Here is a 19748-nt window from a genome sequence, read left to right on the forward strand (position 1 = left end):
TTTTCAACACACATAAGATAACCCAGATAGGCACAAGGAGAAGGAGGCAGGGTCCAGCATCAGATAGATTCCTGGCTTTACCGGATTTCCCTGGAGGCAATGGAAGTGCAGTGGCCACGTGATACCCCAGTTTCCACGTCTATCAAGTGGTGATAATAGAGGTTATGGGGATTAGATAATACAATGCATAGGAAGTGCTTAGCACAGTAGCTAATACATTGAAAACACTTGGGGCGCCTGGGTGGCTCAGTCGGTTAAGCGGCCGACTTCGGCTCAGGTCATGATCTCTTGGTCCGTGAGTTCGAGCCCCGCGTCAGGCTCTGTGCGGACAGCTCAGAGCCTGGAGCCTGTTTCAGATTCTGTGTCTCCCTCTCTCTCTGCCCCTCCCCCGTTCATGCTCTGTCTCTGTCTCAAAAATAAATAAACGTTAAAAAAAAAAAAACACTCAATAAATGGGTTTGGCTTTTGTAAATTATTTGATTGTTTACCACATCTTTATATGCCAGCTACATTTTAGCATAATCCACACAAGCTCACTCGCCATTCAATCCAAACCCCTTGTACAGGGAAAAATGTGTTTCCAAACACAAATATAAATTCATTTTATTACGCTTTTGAAGTAAGAAAATATGAGCATAAATATCTGATCTACTAGTAAAATCACAATCTGAAAAAAAAAAAAAAAAGGCCCAATGGTACAGTGTATCGATAGAAGTTAGCTTCTTTGCTTTTCTACTCAAAGTAGAGCTCACAGTGATATGAAGAAATATTTAAGATGCAGAATCATCCTACCACAATTTTGTACTTGATTCCACAAAACACATCATTCCTATGAATCTCTCCCTTTTGGAAAAAACAGTATAGGCACATGGAACCTTAACAGTAAAATTTTGTGGAGATACAATGGTGGAGTCTAAGATCTACATTTTCCTTGGTTTTCTAAAATTGCGCTCCAAATGGGCAAGTAAAATACAAATTTATGCATGTGTAGAAAGTAAAAATATCCCAAATACTTTAAACAAAATTTTTAAAGCTCTGGTTTCTATACTCGTTTTTCAGGAACACTTATCATACTTCAGAGAAATCATATTGCAGAACTGGAGAAAGAAAATTTTACTCTGGCCGCTAGGAAAAAATATGTCTAGGAATATTTAGAACTATTTATATTTCAAAAAATCTTTAGGCTTGAAGATTCAACAAATGATATCTAGTATAAAGTGCTATTCCAAACACACATAAGTTCATCATAACTTTGACTTTTTACAGATATTTTCCAAGTATTATTTGTAGATTGCAAATGATCTAGTAAGTGGGTTCAAAACTTAATTCTTGAGCTAAGTAAAAAGATAACAGGCGACATTCAAATTTATCTTTGGAAAGCAGCAGTGAAATATGAGTTTTCTTCCATTAAATCAAGTCAGTATTTCATTCTGAAAGCAATGTATTAATATGCAATTTTATGAAATAATCCAGTTATAGGCCAAAACTCTTGGTGAACACGCTTCGTCAACCTAGGATCCTCCTCAGTGCCGACCAGGCATTTGTGAGACCACCTGAGGGACAATGGATTAAATGGCCTTTAGGGTAAAAATATTTCTTTGAGGTTCAGATTTAAAATTTCTCTATAATTAAGATCCTTTTTCAATTGTGTAATTTTCTCCTAATTTACGGGTATGACACGATTTGGCGATTCAGGGCTATCACTCTGTGGATTTAAAAGTGGTTGGAGACAAGCTGGAGGCTCTGGCCTTTCTCTTCTCTTTGATACCCTCCCTCTGAAGAGTCAGAAATTGTCCCAAACTATAGGAAAATAGAGTACTTGAGAATGAGTAAACTATTCTAATCCAAGGAGTGAAGGTATGTGAAAGAGTTCTATGAACTGTAAAATACCACACCTCTAGCCTTCTTCACCTTCTCCTCCCTCTCGCCTGAACAAAGCTCTAATTAATGAGAGGGCTAGGATGCTGAGGTTAACCCCTGACGCCTTCTCATTCATCTGGAGAGGCCCATGAAGTTTCGAACGATTATCCATCAAGAGATAAAGGGCAGTGGACATTGGAACAAGAATTAACACAGGCAGAAAGGAATCTCACCTCTGGAGTATCTCTAGAACAATCTTTTTCAGGCAAGCCTCCCTTTTGGGTAATGATGAACCTAAATGTCTGGTCTGAAAAGAAAACTCCCATCAGACACCTGCTGATTTGAGAATTCAATTCCTGCCCAGTTGGAATACTGCCAACATTTTTCAGTTCCTAACAGGAATGTGTGTGCAAGTTCAATAAAAGCTTTGTTTCTAAAGACGTGTTGGTGTTAACATTTCAGGTGAGACTGAGGAATCACCCTTGTGACTTGGCGTATTCTGCTAAACTCAGTATTATATGTGATAGAAACAGAGGTGAGGGCCGGGTCAGAGATGAGGCGCTCAGTCTTAGGAAGAAGGCTTTCAGTGGAGGTGGAGAGGTGAAGATGCCAACCCTTTCTCACAGTGGAGATTCTCATCAGGGCTTTAAACAGAGTCGTTGAAGAATACTTTAGATTCTTCAAAAGGCAGTGATTCATACAGACCCCTTTCTCCAAAAAAGCATAAAGTAAGCTCACCTACACGTCATTGTTTCTCTTTACCTTCTGACTGAGGAAGATGGAGGGCCAGAGAGTTGGAGACAAAGCTTCCCAGTGTCATCTTCTTTGGTCATGCCTTGAAATTACCCCCAATTACCACTAACTGCCTCAGCTATGTCCTAACATTCTCCACGGAGTGATGCTCATTGCCTGAAAGATGTGAGTTCAATTGTGAGTACAAATCCCAAATGAGGAAACTCTGAGCCAGTCCAACGTGCTTTGTTATTTGCTATTTTCCCCTATAAACGCGTTAATGAAACAACAATAATAATTTCCTCGGACGGCAGTGCTTCTGCCAAAATAAAATGCTTCAGAGACACACACGGTCTGGTGGTCCCACCTCTCTCAGCCCTGAAGATTCCCAGGCTCCGGGCCACTGGTCATGTGGGGTTGTAACCAGACACTGCGACAGCGACAGATTCCTCATCTTTGTGATCTAACTCTTTTGCTACAGAGTAAGCCACCGATCCATTGGTCCATAGCTGCAGCTTCGGATCAGACTCTTTGGCCAGGAACTGCAGCTGGGTTTTTTTCATCTTCTTTACAAGTCTAGCAAAGCCAAGCAACACAGAACTAAATATCATTGAGAATCCACAGAGCAGAAAGGCTGCAGTGTAGCTGCCCGTCGTATCCACAAGCCATCCTGTAATAAGCAACAGCGAAATTACATTGTGGAGTTGACAATTCAATTATTTACCTACTCTCAAATCTAATCATTTCTTTTTTTTTTTTTTTTTAATGTTTAATTTTGAGAAAGAGCGAGAGGGAGAGACAGAGTGTGAGCAGGGGAGGGCAGAGAGAGAGAGGGAGACAGAATCCGAAGCAGGCTACAGGCTCTGAGCTGTCGGCACAGAGCCTGACATGGGGCTCGAACCCACGAACTGTGAGATCATGACCTGGACCGAAGTTGGACACTTAACCAGCTGAGCCACCCAGGTGCCTCAAATCTAATCATTTCTAAGGATAAGAATAACAGATTGCTAGCACCACCATTATAATTTTAACATGAGAAGCAGATCTAAAAATATGGTGCAGCAACTGAAAATGCATTCTGTTTTCTAGGAAAAGTTCTTAAATGTATTGTCATTGCTAGGTAAAGTGCTTGGAAGAGTGTCCCATTCTTAGTAATCGCACAATAAATATTGTCATTAATCCTAGAAAATATGGTAGAAAAGATAAAAATAGCATCAAATTATTGATGTTGGGATCACTTATCTCTCGTGTTAAGAGAATATAATTGTACCAAATGCTGGTAGTATTCCCTACACCCACATACTGTCTATCTTGAGTGACCTTAACATGCTCCTGGATATAGAAGAATCCAAATTTTCAGCTGGACCCAGTCATTGTACCCCATACAGTGAAATTCAGAACTTTAGGCCATCTTAGATGCGGCCAACGCAAACTTCACAAGATATCATTTTGCAATCATGGCTTTTTTTTTTCTTCTTTTCTTTAGCTCCTTTTGCAACAAATTAATCCCAATATCAATTCCTGCTCTAAATTTTGAGGAGAACCAGGGCATATGATATGCAAAATATGGGCCACAATGATCAGAGAATCGATGGGATCAAATTAGACCTTGGCAGACAATTATTTTATGATTAAAGTTTTTTAAAAACTCCTCTAAACTTCTATGCCAAGAAAATCCTCTGGAAAAGTATATGATTTTTCCTTTCACCCACTTCATTAGTCAAAAACAGTATGCAGAAATTGTTACAAGCCCCACAAAGTTTCCTGTAATCCAAACTACTCTTGAATATTTTAGTTATCCTGTGATTTGCTTATGCATTTCTGTAGCACCAAACAAAAGAGACTGAGTAGAGAGTTGTCATTTTAACAGTAATTAAATAAGAGAAGTATTACGGTAAGAACTTACACCCTAATCCTCCAATGCCTGGCAACGAGAATGTCTAATTTGCCAAATGAAGGCCATGGATCAAAAAAAGGACCCAGGAATCCAAATTTCATTTATGCACTATGACTTTTTAACTGAATTACACTGCTCCCTCCAAGGTTGGTAAACACAAAAATTGGCTACCAAGGGAGGATGGGGGGACCTTTTGGGGGCAGTTTCCAAAAAATGAAGCACTAAAAAGATGGTCCTATATCACAGAATTTAAACTGACCAGGAAATTTTTTTAATGTTTATTTAGTTGAGAGAGAGAGAGAGAGAGAGAGAGACAGAGAATAAGCAGGGGAAGGGCAGAGACAGAGGGAGATATAGAATCTGAAGCAGGCTCCAGACTCCGAGATGTTGGCACAGAGCCCAATGCAGGGCTCGAACCCACGAACCATGAGATCATGACCTGAGCTGAAGTCGGAGGCTTAACTGACTGAGCCACCAAGGCACCCCTGACCAGGAATTTTTATCTGCAGCTGTGAAACAGCCACAGTTTCCCCTAGTTGGCTGCTTTAGCAATGGCTGGGTTCGGAAATCATTCTATAGTTTCACTACACGTTAACTAATTTGGATGTAAATTTTAAAAAATAAAAAATAAAAATAAAATAAAAATACTATCCGTAGTCTCTTAAGAATATAGGGCCCCTTTGGCTCCTTTGGCTGGCACTCAAGACCCTCCGCTATGACACCCACTTACCATTTCAGCCTCACTGCCCACTCTCCCCAAGTGGAATCCTGTACTCCCTCCAGACTTCCCTCTGAATGTGCCTGACTTATTTATAAGCCTGAACAGCTGCTCCATTCCATCGCTCCCATCATTAGTGTGGAATGGAATCAAGACCCTAATTTTGGACTTTTTCTTTCCAAGTAGGCTAAAGTCTCCACTTGGCTGGAAGAAAATGATAAAACAAGGATACAAGTGAGACCATGATACCTCGGTGGCTCTTGAATCCCTTTCTCTTTCGCTCTTCCCAACTTAACTTCCAGTCCCCATTGTCTGTGTGTGAGTTGACAGTTTTCACATCAGTATGACAAACAGAAGAGGTGTCTGGGGGGATCTCTCTGGAAACTTACCTGCGATGGGTGGGCTCACCAAGTACGGCACTGCATGAAGGAAGTACACCACACCGAGGGCTGATGACAAAGACGTGGTCCCTACTATTTCTGCAGTCACTACTGGGATCAGAGTCACGTAGGCACCATCAAAGTAGCCAAAGGTACAAGAGAAAGGCACGAGCAGGGGAAGACTCTGGAGCATTGGGAGGCAGAGATAGCAAAGCCCATCCAGTCCCACGGCAAAGAGGTAGCAGACATACCGGTAGTTCTTCAGGCACCTGTGGATTTGAAGACCAAGAATGAGTGCAGAATGCACAGCTTCTATCAAAGAGCTTTGGAACCATGGCCATGCAGTGATAAGCACTGCAGTTATTTATAGAGAAGGCTTCCCGTTATCCATGTCGTCTATCTTTCTTTTGGTATAGGAAAACACAAGACTTCATCTTCCCAGGAAACATGGTGTGGCACAAAATACGCTCTAAAACTAGAAAGGCGGAAGTCTGAATCCAGTTCTGTCACCTACGAACTGCTTAACTCTAATCTCCATTTCTTTAAGCTGTATAATGGGAAGGTTACCTATCCCATACGGTCACCCTACGGATAGTTGTAAAATAACAAGTCGAGTGTCAGGTGACTATTTTCTAGCCGTCTACCATATTAGATGCTTTCAGGTACGTCACCCATTGGTGTCTGCTACGTCATATGTGGTCAATAACCCAAGTTACACAAGGGAGAAGCTAGAATATGAAGACATTAAAATGACTGGCCAGAGATGATGTCAGTCTTGTACCAGGACTAAGTGTTATTTTCAAGACCTCCCCAGTGGTACTTCCGTTACCTTTTCCCCCTATAGCTCCAAACTCATCATTGATACCAATTATTTCAAAGACTCGGTACAGTATCAGCCCCGGCCATTTATGCTTTACAAATGTTTTTCAACCCGCAGTCTCATTTGAGCCTCACAAAATGCTAAGAGGTCAACAGAAAAATATTGCACTCGCCTGTTTTACAGATGAAGACCCCTGAAGATCTGAGGGTCACTAATTTTCCCTAGGTCACAGGGATAGTAAGGGGCAGAGCCAGCAGAAGAACTTAGGTCTGGTATAGCCCCTGAGCAGAGATGCCTCTATCAAACCTACACTGGGGCTGCTTCTTGTGGTGTTAGTGGTCAAGATAGAGACCCCAACTCTTCCCGCTTTTCCTTAACCATTAAATTTGGAATTAACTTTAAATATTATACTCACAGCACTGGAGAATGGCTGTTGGACACTGAGTAAGTACCGAAGACATAATATGTGAGAAGCCACATGATGATTGCTCTCCCAGGTCACAGCTCGAGTGTGAAGAGAATCTGAGTATCTCACTCTTCTTCAATCCAAGCAGTAAGCATTAGCTTAAGAAACTACCTAGTAGATTTGTTATAACTTGGGTTTCTAAGCCTAAAACCACACTGAAAGTATTTGCTATCCGCATGGTCAAACACAAACATGTGGCTGTAAATAATGTGTTAGTTTTGCACCTAATCTCCCTGCCTGGACTCAATTCTGTTCCTCTCCCCATTTCCAGCCAGCCTCTGTGTTTTTTGTTTGTTTGCTTGTTTTGTTTTGTTCTGTCTTTAAACTAAAACCACAACACCCAGCCTGAGCACTGACTTGACTTCGGATGGAATGAAATGTGTCACCAGAACTTGTGGTTACCACAGGTTTCTGCAATTTAGACATACCCGTCATCCTGAACCGTCTAGAACAGAGGTTGGCAAACTATGGCCAAATCTAGATCACCACCTGTTTTTGCACTGTCTGTGAACTAAGAAGCGTTTTCTATTTTTGAGTGGTTGGAACAAAAAAATCAAAAGAACAATACTATTTCAACGTGTGAAAATCATCTGGGAAATTAAAATTTCAGTATCCATAGTAAAGTCCTACTGGAACATAGCCACTCTCATTTCTTCACATATTGTCTATAGTTGTTTTGTGCTACAACAGCAGAACTGAATACTTGTGATCACAGGACCCACGGAGCCAAAAACGTTTACTATCTACCTCTTTACGGGAAAAGGTTTCCAACCTCTACCTAGAAGAACCAGCAGGGGGGTTGCCCTCAGATACTGAAAACTCATTGACGTCACTCAGATGTAGGTTTTGTACAGGGTAAGGGGATGAGGGGGATCTCAAAGCTGGGAGTCCCCTGGTAGGGGGCCGACTGCGGTTTCACGGATTTTACCTTCTGTCAGTTAGCCATCCAAATGTGATATTGCCAATAATGTCAATCACCCCGAGTATGGACATAAGGAAAGCAGCTTGCTGGTGACTCACTCCGACACTCAGAGCATAAGGTACCAAGTACACAAAGAGAGGGCTGCAGCCGTAAGCCATAAACAGAACAGAGATGGCTAACACAACGAAGTCTGACATCAGTAAAAAACTGTATTCCTGTTGCAAAGAGCAACAGAGGCAGGTCTGCACCCATTTTTTAGTCAAAGTTGCACAGGGAGACACTCGCTTAAAGTCTTGTTTCTGAGTTCTACAGATGTGGTCCTGCTCTGGAGTTGTATGGTCCTCCTTCAGAGTAATAGGCCGCATCAGGGCGCCGCAAACACAGAGATTCAAAACGAAGCCCCCAAGAATGAGTAACGCTCCCCGCCAGGAAAACTGTTCAATAAGGAGTTGAACCACCGGAGCCAGTATGAAGGTGCCAATGCCACTTCCTGACATAGCGATCCCGTAAGCAAGGGCCTTCCGTCTGCTGAAATATTTGCCAACCATGGCAATAGCCGGAGAGTAACAAAGTGCAAATCCGAGACCTAAGGATGAAGAGAAGTATATGAGTTCTGGTATACCGTGAGCAGCCGATGAAACAAAATATTTCATAATAAACTTAATTGGATTAAAGAGAATCTGGCCTTCTGTCAAACCCTTTTAAAACTATTTTCTACGCAAGCTGAAGAGGAGTCTCCCTGACCAGTCATTCACAGTTTGGGAAGTATAGTGTGTGTGGATGGATGGATGGATGGATGGATGGATGGATGGATAGATATCTACAGATATCTATATCTATTTTTTTTTTAATTTTTTTTTTTAACGTTTATTTTTGAGACAGAGAGAGACAGAGCATGAACGGGGGAGGGTCAGAGAGAGGGAGACACAGAATCTGAAACGGGCTCCAGGCTCTGAGCTGTCAGCACAGAGCCCGACGCGGGGCTTGAACTCACGGACCGCGAGATCATGACCTGAGCCGAAGTCGGCCGCTTAACCGACTGAGCCACCCAGGCGCCCCGTACAGATATCTATATCTATATCTGCCATATTTTTTTAAGGTTTGCTTCCAAAGAAGAAAGTCATATATATAGATATAGATATAGATAGATATATGAAATGAAATCTATTTTAATATATGAAATGTTAAAATGAAAGGAAGAGCTTAAAAAATCACTACACGAACTGAATTTGAATTAACTAGAAAATGAAGATAATGCTGACCCAAGAAACTTATTCTCCCCACCCAATACCTCTCTTTATCTTAAATTATCCAGAGGATTACTTCAACTCTTCACTGCCTATGAAAACACAACTCTGATCATCTGGACCACTCATGGAATTTGGGTTTAAATAGCATATATGACCCCATGAAAGTTCCAGAATAATGTCACATAATGGGGAGACTTCATGCCAACTTTGTGTATGAACACAGCATGTACACATAGAAACCTGAACATATTCCTTAAAGTCAGCAGAAAGCCTTTTAAGGATTTTCAGCTTCTACTCCTTTTAAGTCAAGAAAATCTGAAGAGTGTAAAACCTTGAACTCATGGCATCTAAATGGAAAAACAGAACCACCTTTGGCTCCTATTCCCATCTGCAGTGCTGGGTGACCAATGATCCAGATTTGCCTGGACCGATGGGTTTCTGGGATACGAGATGTTCAGTGCTAAGACCAGGGCACTCCTTGGTAAACTGGGATGACTGGACACCTAGCGGTTGGGATTTTTGGGTTACATGGAACAGATACCTTTTTTTTTTTTAAGCTGACAGAGCCAGATTTATAAAATCACTATGAGATTATGTCCTTCATTGACCAGATCATGCTACCCCTACGGCCCAGACTGAGTTAGTGCTATTCCACATTCCTTTGAGTGATGGGGCAAAATGCCACTCCAGTGCCACCGAGTGACCCCACCTTGATGCTATGCAGTGCCCTTAGGTATGATTTATGGGATGCACATAGATTACTTCTCTTCTTGCAGGGTCCGTCATAATTCTCTAAAGCATAATTCCATCACATTGAGAGAGAATGCATAATGTAAAAACCTTCACAATAAGGGGCTTTCTTTTTTAATTTTTTTTCTTTTCAACGTTTTTTATTTATTTTTGGGACAGAGAGAGACAGAGCATGAACGGGGGAGGGGCAGAGAGAGAGGGAGACACAGAATCGGAAACAGGCTCCAGGCTCCGAGCCGTCAGCCCAGAGCCTGACGCGGGGCTCGAACTCACGGACCGCGAGATCGTGACCTGGCTGAAGTCGGACGCTTAACCGACTGCGCCACCCAGGCGCCCCATGGGGCTTTCTTTTTTAAATTGTAAACCCCCATTTATTGGATGATGCTCCTCACTCACTATAAAGCAGGGGCAACTCAGGTCGAGCGCAGATAGTGTTTTGGAGTCTCGGCAAAGATGTTGGGAGAATGATGACCGCTGAAAATTCACGGTGCCCTGGCTAACATCTCATTGCTTCTGAGTACAGAATCTCAGCCATCCACTGCTACCAGAGGGGAAGCCGGAAATCACTTCTATCATGTGACTGAATTGGAGGAGTGATACATTTTCATTCCAGGAGTGCAATCAATTGCATTTCCAGCTCTTTTAACTGCTAGGTAGGTAGACATAAGCTAAGTCAACTAAATTATGCAACTATGGGGCACCCAGGTGGCTCAGTTGGGCGTCTGACTTTGGCTCAGGTCATGATCTCACCGCTTGTGGGTTCGAGCCCCGGCTCTGCACTAACAGTTCAGAGCCCGGAGCCTGCTTTGGATTCTGCGTCTCCCTCTCTCTCTGCCCCTCCCCTGCTCATGCTCTCTCTCTCTCTCCTTCAGAAATAAATAAACATGAAAAAAATTTTACGTTACGCATCTAACAAGATGACTACTTTACGGAAGACAGTTCTGTTGATGTGCCTGACAACACCTGAAGGGGGTGGGGAGACAAGCGGTACAAAGAGCCCTTACCTGTGAGAACTCCCAGAGTGAGGTAGAGATGCTTCAGACTGGTGGCAAATGAGCCCAGGATGAGACCAGTCGACGCAAGCAAGCCACCCAGCATGATTCCCACTTGACAGGATAAATGGTTGCTGACGACACTCCCAAGTGGAGCTTCAAAAACAATAATAAATAGGTTCAGCAGAGAGGCCTTGAGGGCACTGTGGAAAGGCTGTGGTGTTGCGTTGACAGAACAGAGAATGGTTGATCTTTACGGCATCAAGCCCGTCTCGCTCATTCCACATATTTGGAAACTGAGGAGAGAGGAAATGACTTGTCTATGGTCACACGGAGAACAAGTAGCAAAGCTGGAATTAGGATCGGTTCCGCTGAGTTGCATTTCCGTGCGCCCTCCGCTTCTCCATTCTATTATAGTCATAATTCCAGGGCTCGGGGTGCTTTTAAAATAGCGAATCAGCTCCTTATTTAAATTACATGCCACTTACACAGGGATGTGGCTTGTATGTTTCACATAGTATTAATCATGCATCATTAGCAATAATTATCACAGTTAACTAGTAGGGAAGGAAAGTGGCAACACTGTGTGGCCAGTAGTGTTATGCAGGAAAAGGCCAAGGAAAAAGACCATTCCACAATCTGGTACTGTTTTCGGGCTTTAGGAAACCCTGTGGATGAGAAATCAAAACCCAGAAAATCTAGGAAAATGCCTCACATCCGTAGCGACATTTGGGTTGGCCTCACTCTATTTGTGGTTTAACAATGTGTTATAATTGTGCCAGCTTTCAGGTTTATAGAATATTAATTAAGCTGGAATAGACCAAGGAGAAATTGAAGTTCAGGGGACTATGACATGTCCAAGATCACCAACAACTATAGCTCAGGGCACCTGACACCAAGTTCAGGGTTATTTCACCCTGTTACTCTGTCTCCTTGGGCCTCCCAGACTGATGGCAGAGGAGACATGGGGAAAGCATGAGAATTCTTTCTATGGAACAACTCATGCTGAGCAGTATTCCTAGTACGAAGATCAGAAGAGCAAGTTCTTCGGGTATCTGCGGAGTATAATTTTGTATTGGTCAGGTTGAAACTGGGGCCCAACTCAAATGTACGTGACAGAACCAGCCGTCAGCCTGATGTCTCCTGCCTACTTAAAACAGTGGCTGTGTGTCTATATAATCTCTGGAGAACAGGAAGGAGCAAAACTCCCGAGAATGTATCTAAGTCTCCAGGCTGCTGCTGCTATGGCTACTGGAAAGTGACAAAACTTACACTAAACTCAATGAAAAGTGCCCCCAGTGGGTGTCTGCAGCCTCTTCTCCATCTCCTGACCTCAACTAATGTTGCCAGGTGAGCAACATGGAAACTGGTACATGGAAACTGGATCCAACAGGCCTCAAGTCCTTGCATGGCCTCCAGTCCTTGAATTTTAAAATGCTGCATCTAATACGACCCAGCTTTATCACACAGTCACTGTGATCCTGTTGGTCACCGAAGGCCATTTAGTCCTCTTCTGGGGATTATAAATATTCTCCAAAAGATAACAGTGAGGGAAATGAGTCACCTGTGTCATCTGAGAAAGATAAACATGGCTCACTTGGCATGGTCATACAAAGGCTGTGACTAATAACATGACCCTGAAAACCAAGTGATAGTCTTCCTGATTAAAAAAACAAACAAAACAAACAAACAAGAAAACAGGGTAGAAAACCCAAAGATATTATTTTCTGATCCCTTAAGACCTTCCAGGGTTATCAGTAGACAGAGTCAACTTAGCCTTCTCATGAAACCTGCTCTTCGTCCTAGAACTGCTCTCAAATTCCTCCCAACAAAGGAAATACATTTCAGCACAATTCAACTGATTCCTGAGTGTGTCCTTTTTTTTTCCTAAAAATAAGTATGAATCAGTACCTAGAGTGGAATCAGTTGATGTTATTTATAAGTTATTAAATAATATGGGATTTCCTTTTTGCCACAAGACATGGCCTGAAGAGATAATAGTGGGTTTTTTTTAATACTAAGGATTCATTTAAATGAAATGATTAAATGGGTCTAGACTGCAAATAGATCATTCCAACTTGTCCCAATCTCAGAAACTCTCTAAGACATTCATTTAAGAACTTTGGTTTAAAACGTTCGAAAAGAAAAATCCCAAGACTAGCGTTCCTCTACGACATAGATGGATTGAGAGATTCCATGGATTTTGAGATGACTCTATATGCCCTCTGTAGTCCCCTTGGGGTTTCCTGAATGAAATTATAGTGACGGTGAACGTGCTGATCACATGACTGTATCATCCTATCCTTCCCTCATACTTCTCTAAGAATGAAGGTTTACGCATGAAAAACAAAATCCATGAGCCACATTTTGAACCTCTGGGAAGGGAACAGAATAAGAACAAGATTTCATTGGCATTTGCTTAAGGAGATCATATAGGAACGGCTCATAGTGCAATCCAATGACCGTTTTCATGACTGGAGAATGAGGGACCATAGCATTTAGCAAAGAGAGGTCAAGCATATACTGTATGGTTAACTGTTTCCCAAATCAGGATGAGTCCTGTGAGGTCCAGCACCCTATCTCTATATGGGAGCACCAAATAGTATGTCTTTTTGAGAGTGTTAATTAACCACCTGTTCTATCTGCCCTCGGTGAAGACCATTAATTCCAAGGGCAGGTCTGGTTGGGTTTGGCTGAAGGTAGGATCGGTCTTTTCTTTTTATATAGTCTTAGCCAACTTTTAGCAAAGCCCTTCTATTCATAAAAAGCTGGTAAACAGAAGCAGTGGAAGGCCAGTGTCACGTACAGTTCAAGAGTAACCAATAATTGTCTAGCCCTGGTGATACTCACCACAGAGCATGGTCACACAGTCTACAATGGAATGGATCCAAGCTGTTTGTGCATAATCCTGAGTGAAGTATGTCTGGAACTCCACAAAAAAAATGGAAATACATCTGAAAAATACAGTGCAAGAATTTTATACAAAAAAAAAAAAAAAGAATAAGCATGGATCAAAACCACAGCTTCAAATTCTGGTTCAGCTGTTCAAATTCTGGTTCAGCTGGTTTAATTGGTTTTCAGTGGTACATTGCTGGGCCATAGTAAGTAGGAAGTCAGAATGGCCCAATGGCTACGGAGCCACTCTAAAGGATGAGAAGAAATGTTCATCCACGAGAAGGGCTGCTGAAGCCAAGTGGATATGAGGATCACCGCTGTAGGGAAGGTTTTATGGGAAATATGGCAGGTCAAAAATATGGGTTCTTTCTTATCTTCATATTTCACCAACATCTGTGACTTCTAAGAGGTTGTTTCACAAGTTACAATTTGACAATTAAGAATTATACATCTCTCAGGGTGCCTGGGTGGCTCAGCCAGTTAAGCATTCCACTCTTGATTTTGGCTCAGGTCACGATCTCACAATTCATGGGATCGGGCCCCATGTCGGGGCTTGGGATTCTTTCTGCCCATCCTCTGCTCTCTCTCTTTCTCTCTCTCTCAATAAAAGGAGTTCTACATCTCCTCTCCCAGCAATTTCAGTTCTAGGTTTTAACAAAAGGTAATAATCAAATGATGATAATAATAGTAATAATAGATACACATAAAAGGATATATTTTAGAGAACTATTTATAAAGGCCAAATATTGTAACCAACCTATTTGCCCATCAATAAGGGACTGGCTAAGTAAATTTTGACATCAATAAAATGAAATATTTTTAGGTGTTAAAAATGATGATTTGGTATATATTTATTGATTTGGGAAAAAATTCACAATACAATGTTAAGTAAAACAAAGTAGTTTATATAGTAAAGGCTTATTTTGATAAAATCATAGTTCATATAAATAGAGAAAGAACCAAAAAAGTACCCAGTCATTATATGTGAACGGTGAGATTATAAATAATCACGAGAGAGAGAGAGACAGACAGACAGACAGACAGAGACAGAGAAACTTTACACTGAAAAATTGTTAATTACTCAGGAAAAAATGATGTAAGTGATTTTAGAGCAATGATTTGTATCACTGTACAAGTTGGAATGAATGTCATACAGATTAGCAAGTTTCCCAATTCAGGGCAGGAGCTTTTAGTACTCGATTACAGCCAGGGAAGGATCAGGTCTTGGTGAGGATGAGATAGGAGGTCGTCTCTCTGGATAGGGCTACCGTCTAACCCATCATGCTTCAGCAGCCCGCAGTAACCTGTTATTTCTCTCCCCAGCCCTTTCCAGTTGCTGCTAGATGTGAAGGCGGGTGATGGAGAAAAAGAAGAAGGAGGAGAATCAGGTAGAACCAGGACAACTGTGTTAGGCAGGGCCAGCTTTCCCAGCGTGCATCCTCTGCAATCGCACAGAATCTGGCACTCAGAAGCATAGAATTTCAGCTGTCACGGTCTTAAAATTTCTAACACATTCATCTCTGAATTCATGTTTTGTAAGTAAAGTCCAAAGGAACGACAGGGCATGCACGCGAGCAGAGGAGATACACGCACCACGTGTTTGCGACTCTCCGCCTTCCCATGGACACGTGTGGTATTAGACACGCAAACTCTGGTAGACTCACAATGTGTGGGAGTTGGGTTAGACTCAGAGTGTGTGCAAGTTATGTTACATGGACAACTGAGTAAGCATGGGGGTAGGGGGAGGAAGGCTCTCACTCCTGAGAGAGGCCATGTTTTCCTTTCAAATCAGAACTTGTTTCAAATGCAGAAAGCAAGCAACAGTGTTTTAGGAAACACAAAGCACTGAGGATTCCCATATCCTTTCCGACTCAGGTTATGTCTCTGTATTTTACTAGCCAACCACTTACGCTGAAAATCATGACGTGGAGGAAAAAAGAAAGGTAGGGCTACCCACCGTTCCTTTCCCTTTCCTGCTCTGTCTTCCCTTATTCATCAGGAAGTGGAAGATAGAGAATGTTGACAGAAAGTGAGTGCATCAAGAAACGAAGAGAAAACGGTAGAGGTTGTTTTGTTTTGTTTTGTTTTGTTTTGGTTTTTGGTGCAGGGTTTCCCCTGTTCTGGTGAAAAAGAAATACACGTGAGCTCCAGTGATTCCGCATATGAGTTCAACGCTCACGTTCGTGTTCAAAACTGGAATTGCAGGATGTAAAGATGAATGGTAAACTCATGCTAGTAAGAACACCGAAGAGCAAATTAAAAACTCCATGAAGGGGCACCTGGGGGCGCTCAGGTGGTTAAGCATCCGACTCTTGATTTCAGCTCAGGTCATGACCTCACAGTCTGTGAGATAGAGACCCACCTCGGGCTCTGCACTCACAGCGCAGAGAGCACTTGGGATTCTCTCTCTCCCTCTCTCTTTGCCCCTTGCCCGTGTGTGCACATGCATGCTCTCTCCCTCTCTCTCTCTCTCAAAATAAATAAATAAACTTAAAAGAGAATAACAATTTCATAGACATCGCCTCATTATCAAAATAGTTAAGTTATCGTTAGCCTGGGTTTCTCAACCCAAGTACTACTGACACTTTGGCCATCATCTTTAACAAAGACAACTCTTGGTTTTAGGGGTTGTCCTGGGTATCATACAGTGTTTGGTGGCATCCCTGGCCTCCACCCCCCAAATGTCTCCAAACATTGCCCACTGTCCCCTGGAGGTCAAAATCAGCCTGTTGAGGACCACTGATCTAATCTATGGTCAGGTTTTATTCTACCTTATACATAGCTCCCAAATGCCTCCACAGCTCTCCATTCCCCTTATCATTCATAATTCATGCCCATACCTCTCTCCTGGACTGCAGCCCAAACCTTCCTAACTCATCTCCCTGAATTCACACTTGGCTGCCTTCTGTACATTTTATGTGCAATGGTCAGTGACCTTACTAGAACACGAAAGAGATCCTGACGCTTCAAACTCTTTAACATGACTTCTGAGACCCCCGCAGGAGTTGACCCTTCTCAGTGTTTCCCCTAACCTACACCATGCATTCCTCATTTCAGCCAGACTGAACTTATTTCCATCACTTTCAACATACCACCCATACATTTTCACACCTCTGAGCATTAAAGAGTTTTCTTCTTTTCTAGGCTGCTCTCTCAGCTGCCCTCATTCTTGTAGTCTAAAGATATTAGTCAACTCCTCCAGGGGCACCTGGGTGGCTCAGTCGATTAAGCGTCAGACTTCGGCTCAGGTCACGTTCTCACGGTTCAGGAGCTTGAGCCCCGCATCGGGCTCTGTGCTGAGAGCTCGGAGCCTGGAGCCTGCTTCAGATTCTGGGGCTCCCTCTCTCTCTGCCCTCAAATGCTCATGCTCTGTCTCTCTCTCTCAAAAATAAACATTAATGGTCAACTAATCCAGGAAGGCTTCCCTGACAACCTGAGTCTGGGCTTAATACCTCTCGTAAGTGTTTACATGACGTGCGGGACACCTACCACACTACAGGGATATGGCGATTCCCTTTGCGTTTGTATTCTCCACTAGACTGTTGCTCTGTCACAGCAAAGACCATGTCCGCACTGGATCTCATATCATTACCTGGGTGTTCATTAAATATTGTTCAAGGTTCAAGGTATTGCAGGGAGGAAAGAAGGAAGGAAGGAAGGATTAGCGTTGGTAAAGAAGTGACTAGAAGTGAAGGAAGTAAAAAAGGTTGAACGGCAACTTCAAGGACATGAATGAGAAAGGGAAGAGGAAGACTGGAGGGTGGCTGACCAGGAACGTGTAGCCAGATAAGGTGAAGTAGAGATGTGAAGAATCTGAGTTCATAAGCTGGCAGAATGAAGTATCAGTAGGAGGAAGATCCCGAAGCTAGAGATGGGAAAGAACATGGGGTGACTAAGAAAAAAGGGTCCCAGATGATGAGAAGACATTTTGCGATGGTAAGCCAGTCTCTTCTCTTCACTAAATCATTCTGAGGGATTTCATGTTTGTGCGACTATGTTTGTCTCTTGTGACTTTTTTATCTCGTTTTATTGCTGTTCAGTTTTCTGATTGATGGTTTTCTTAACTGACCTGATTAGTCATATCAGTCAAACTTTAGATATGCAAAGTTCAAAAATAATACCCGAGATTCTTATCTAACCATGTGAATAGGCTTGCCAGAGGCAAAATTTAATAACCATGAACATGCTTCTGATTGACTGCGACTTTCAAAAAACAAGTATCACTTCTTCCTTGTTCTCAAAAGGGAAAAAAGTACTTTTCAAATGGTAAAGTTCCATAATTTATGGCTTCTAAACACAGGCATGACCTTAAAGAAAATAAATGTTATCGGGAGCACACGTGCTTCTCACTCCAGAAATAATTTTTATTGTCCTTTGGAAAATCTGTGCATCTGATGTGTCAGGAAAGCTGGGTCCTGATCGCTGATCCTCACACTGAGTAACTGAGAGTTTGAATAAAGCTTCTTAATCTCTCAGAGTCTCTTTTCCTCATTTCTCAAATAAGCAGTTTGATAAGCATAACTGGATCAGTCATAATGCATTCATTAGATCATGCTCAGTAGCAAACAACTCCTAACATCCTTCAGTGGTTGATAGGCTCTGTTCCTAAGAATAAGGAAACAAAATTATCATGCAAGTATCATCCTTCAGTGGTTGATAAGCTCTGTTCCTAAGAATAAGGAAACAAAATTATCACGCAAGTGTCTTCTGTATGAAATACCATTCTCAAAGATACTCTCCCTCAAGGGGCCAACATGCCTAGTATCTCCATCTTGCCACTCTGCTATAAAATTCTTCTCAAGGCACCTGGCTGGCTCAGTTGATGGAGCATGCGACTCTTAACCTCGGGGTTGTGGGTTTGAGCCCCTTGTCGGGTGTAGAGATTTCTTAAAAAGAAAGAAAAATCTTGGGGCGCCTGGGTGGCTCAGTCGGTTGAGCATCCGACTTAGGCTCAGGTCTTGACCTCACGGTCCACGGGTTTGAGCCCTGTGTCGGGCTCTGTGCCGACAGTGCGGAGCCTGGAGCCTGCTGGGATTCTGTGTCTCCCTATCTCTCTGCCCACCTCCCACCCCCCACCCCACCACTTGAGCTCTGTCTCTCTCTCTCTCTCTCTCTGTCAAAAATCAATAAACATTTTTTAAAAAAATTTTTTAAAGAAAAAATAATCTTAAAAAATAAAACTTCTTCTCTGGCTCCTATAGAGCTAGATGTTGACAACATCTGGTATTTGGGAAAGACGGTCCTCCAGTTGATGAAGTCATCCAGTGCATCAATGTGGAAGTGATCCACTGGCCAGTGTAGCCTAGTAGTTAAAAGCAGTACTACTCAATACCCTTGTGACTCTGGACACATTATTCGACCTCTGTGTGTTGTTTCAAGGACTAAATGATTTAATAAATGAAAAGTGCTTGGAACGATGTTAACCAGCACAGAACAAGTACTCAGCTAACATTAGCTACTATTTATAGGAATTCAGCCATTGTTAAAAGAGCCCCCCAATTCCACAGGACTCTAGGCATCTACTGCAACTAAGTTAATTTGGATCCAAAAGATGTCAAGAAAAATAGGTCTTTTTTTAATATAACTTTTTAAAAATATTTCATTTGAGAGTGGGGGGGGGGAGCAGAGAGAGAGGGGGAGAGAAAGAATTCCAAGCAGACTCCATTCTGTCAGCACAGAGCCCAGTGTGAGGCTCGAACTCACGAACCATGAGGTCATGGCCTGAGCTGAAATCAAGAGTCAGACACTCAACCAACTGAGCCAGCCAGGTGCTCTTTTTTATAGAACTTTTGTTTTCCTTTTACTTTCTGATTTTTTTTTTTTTTGATGAGCATGTACTACTTTTATTTTTTATTTTTTATTTTATTTATTATTATTTTAATTTGAGAGAGAGAGAGTGAGTGGGGGAGAGGGGCAGAGGGAGAGAGAGAAAGAGAATCTTAAGCAGTCTCCAAGCTCAGTGCAGAATCTGACGCAGGGCTCGATCCCACAACTCTGGGATCATGACCTGAGCTGAAATCAAGAGTCAGACACTCAACTGACTGAGCCACCCAGGTGCCCTGAGAA

The 19748-nt window shown here is 42.4% G+C and overlaps 1 protein-coding gene across 1 annotated transcript in view; it reads right to left on the minus strand.

The window, feature by feature from the left end:
• Positions 1 to 462: 462 nt before the first annotated feature.
• The window catches only part of SLC16A12 (solute carrier family 16 member 12), a 78232-nt gene continuing 58946 nt past the window's right edge, over positions 463 to 19748 (minus strand). The window contains 5 exon segments of the mRNA XM_042908806.1: positions 463 to 3262; positions 5597 to 5856; positions 7802 to 8381; positions 10800 to 10943; positions 13638 to 13741. Coding sequence (XP_042764740.1) covers positions 3000 to 3262; positions 5597 to 5856; positions 7802 to 8381; positions 10800 to 10943; positions 13638 to 13741 — 1351 coding nt within the window. The 3' untranslated portion in view covers positions 463 to 2999.

Source organism: Panthera leo, chromosome D2 (genome assembly GCF_018350215.1).
Source record: "Panthera leo isolate Ple1 chromosome D2, P.leo_Ple1_pat1.1, whole genome shotgun sequence".
Taxonomy (NCBI): Eukaryota; Metazoa; Chordata; class Mammalia; order Carnivora; family Felidae; genus Panthera; species Panthera leo.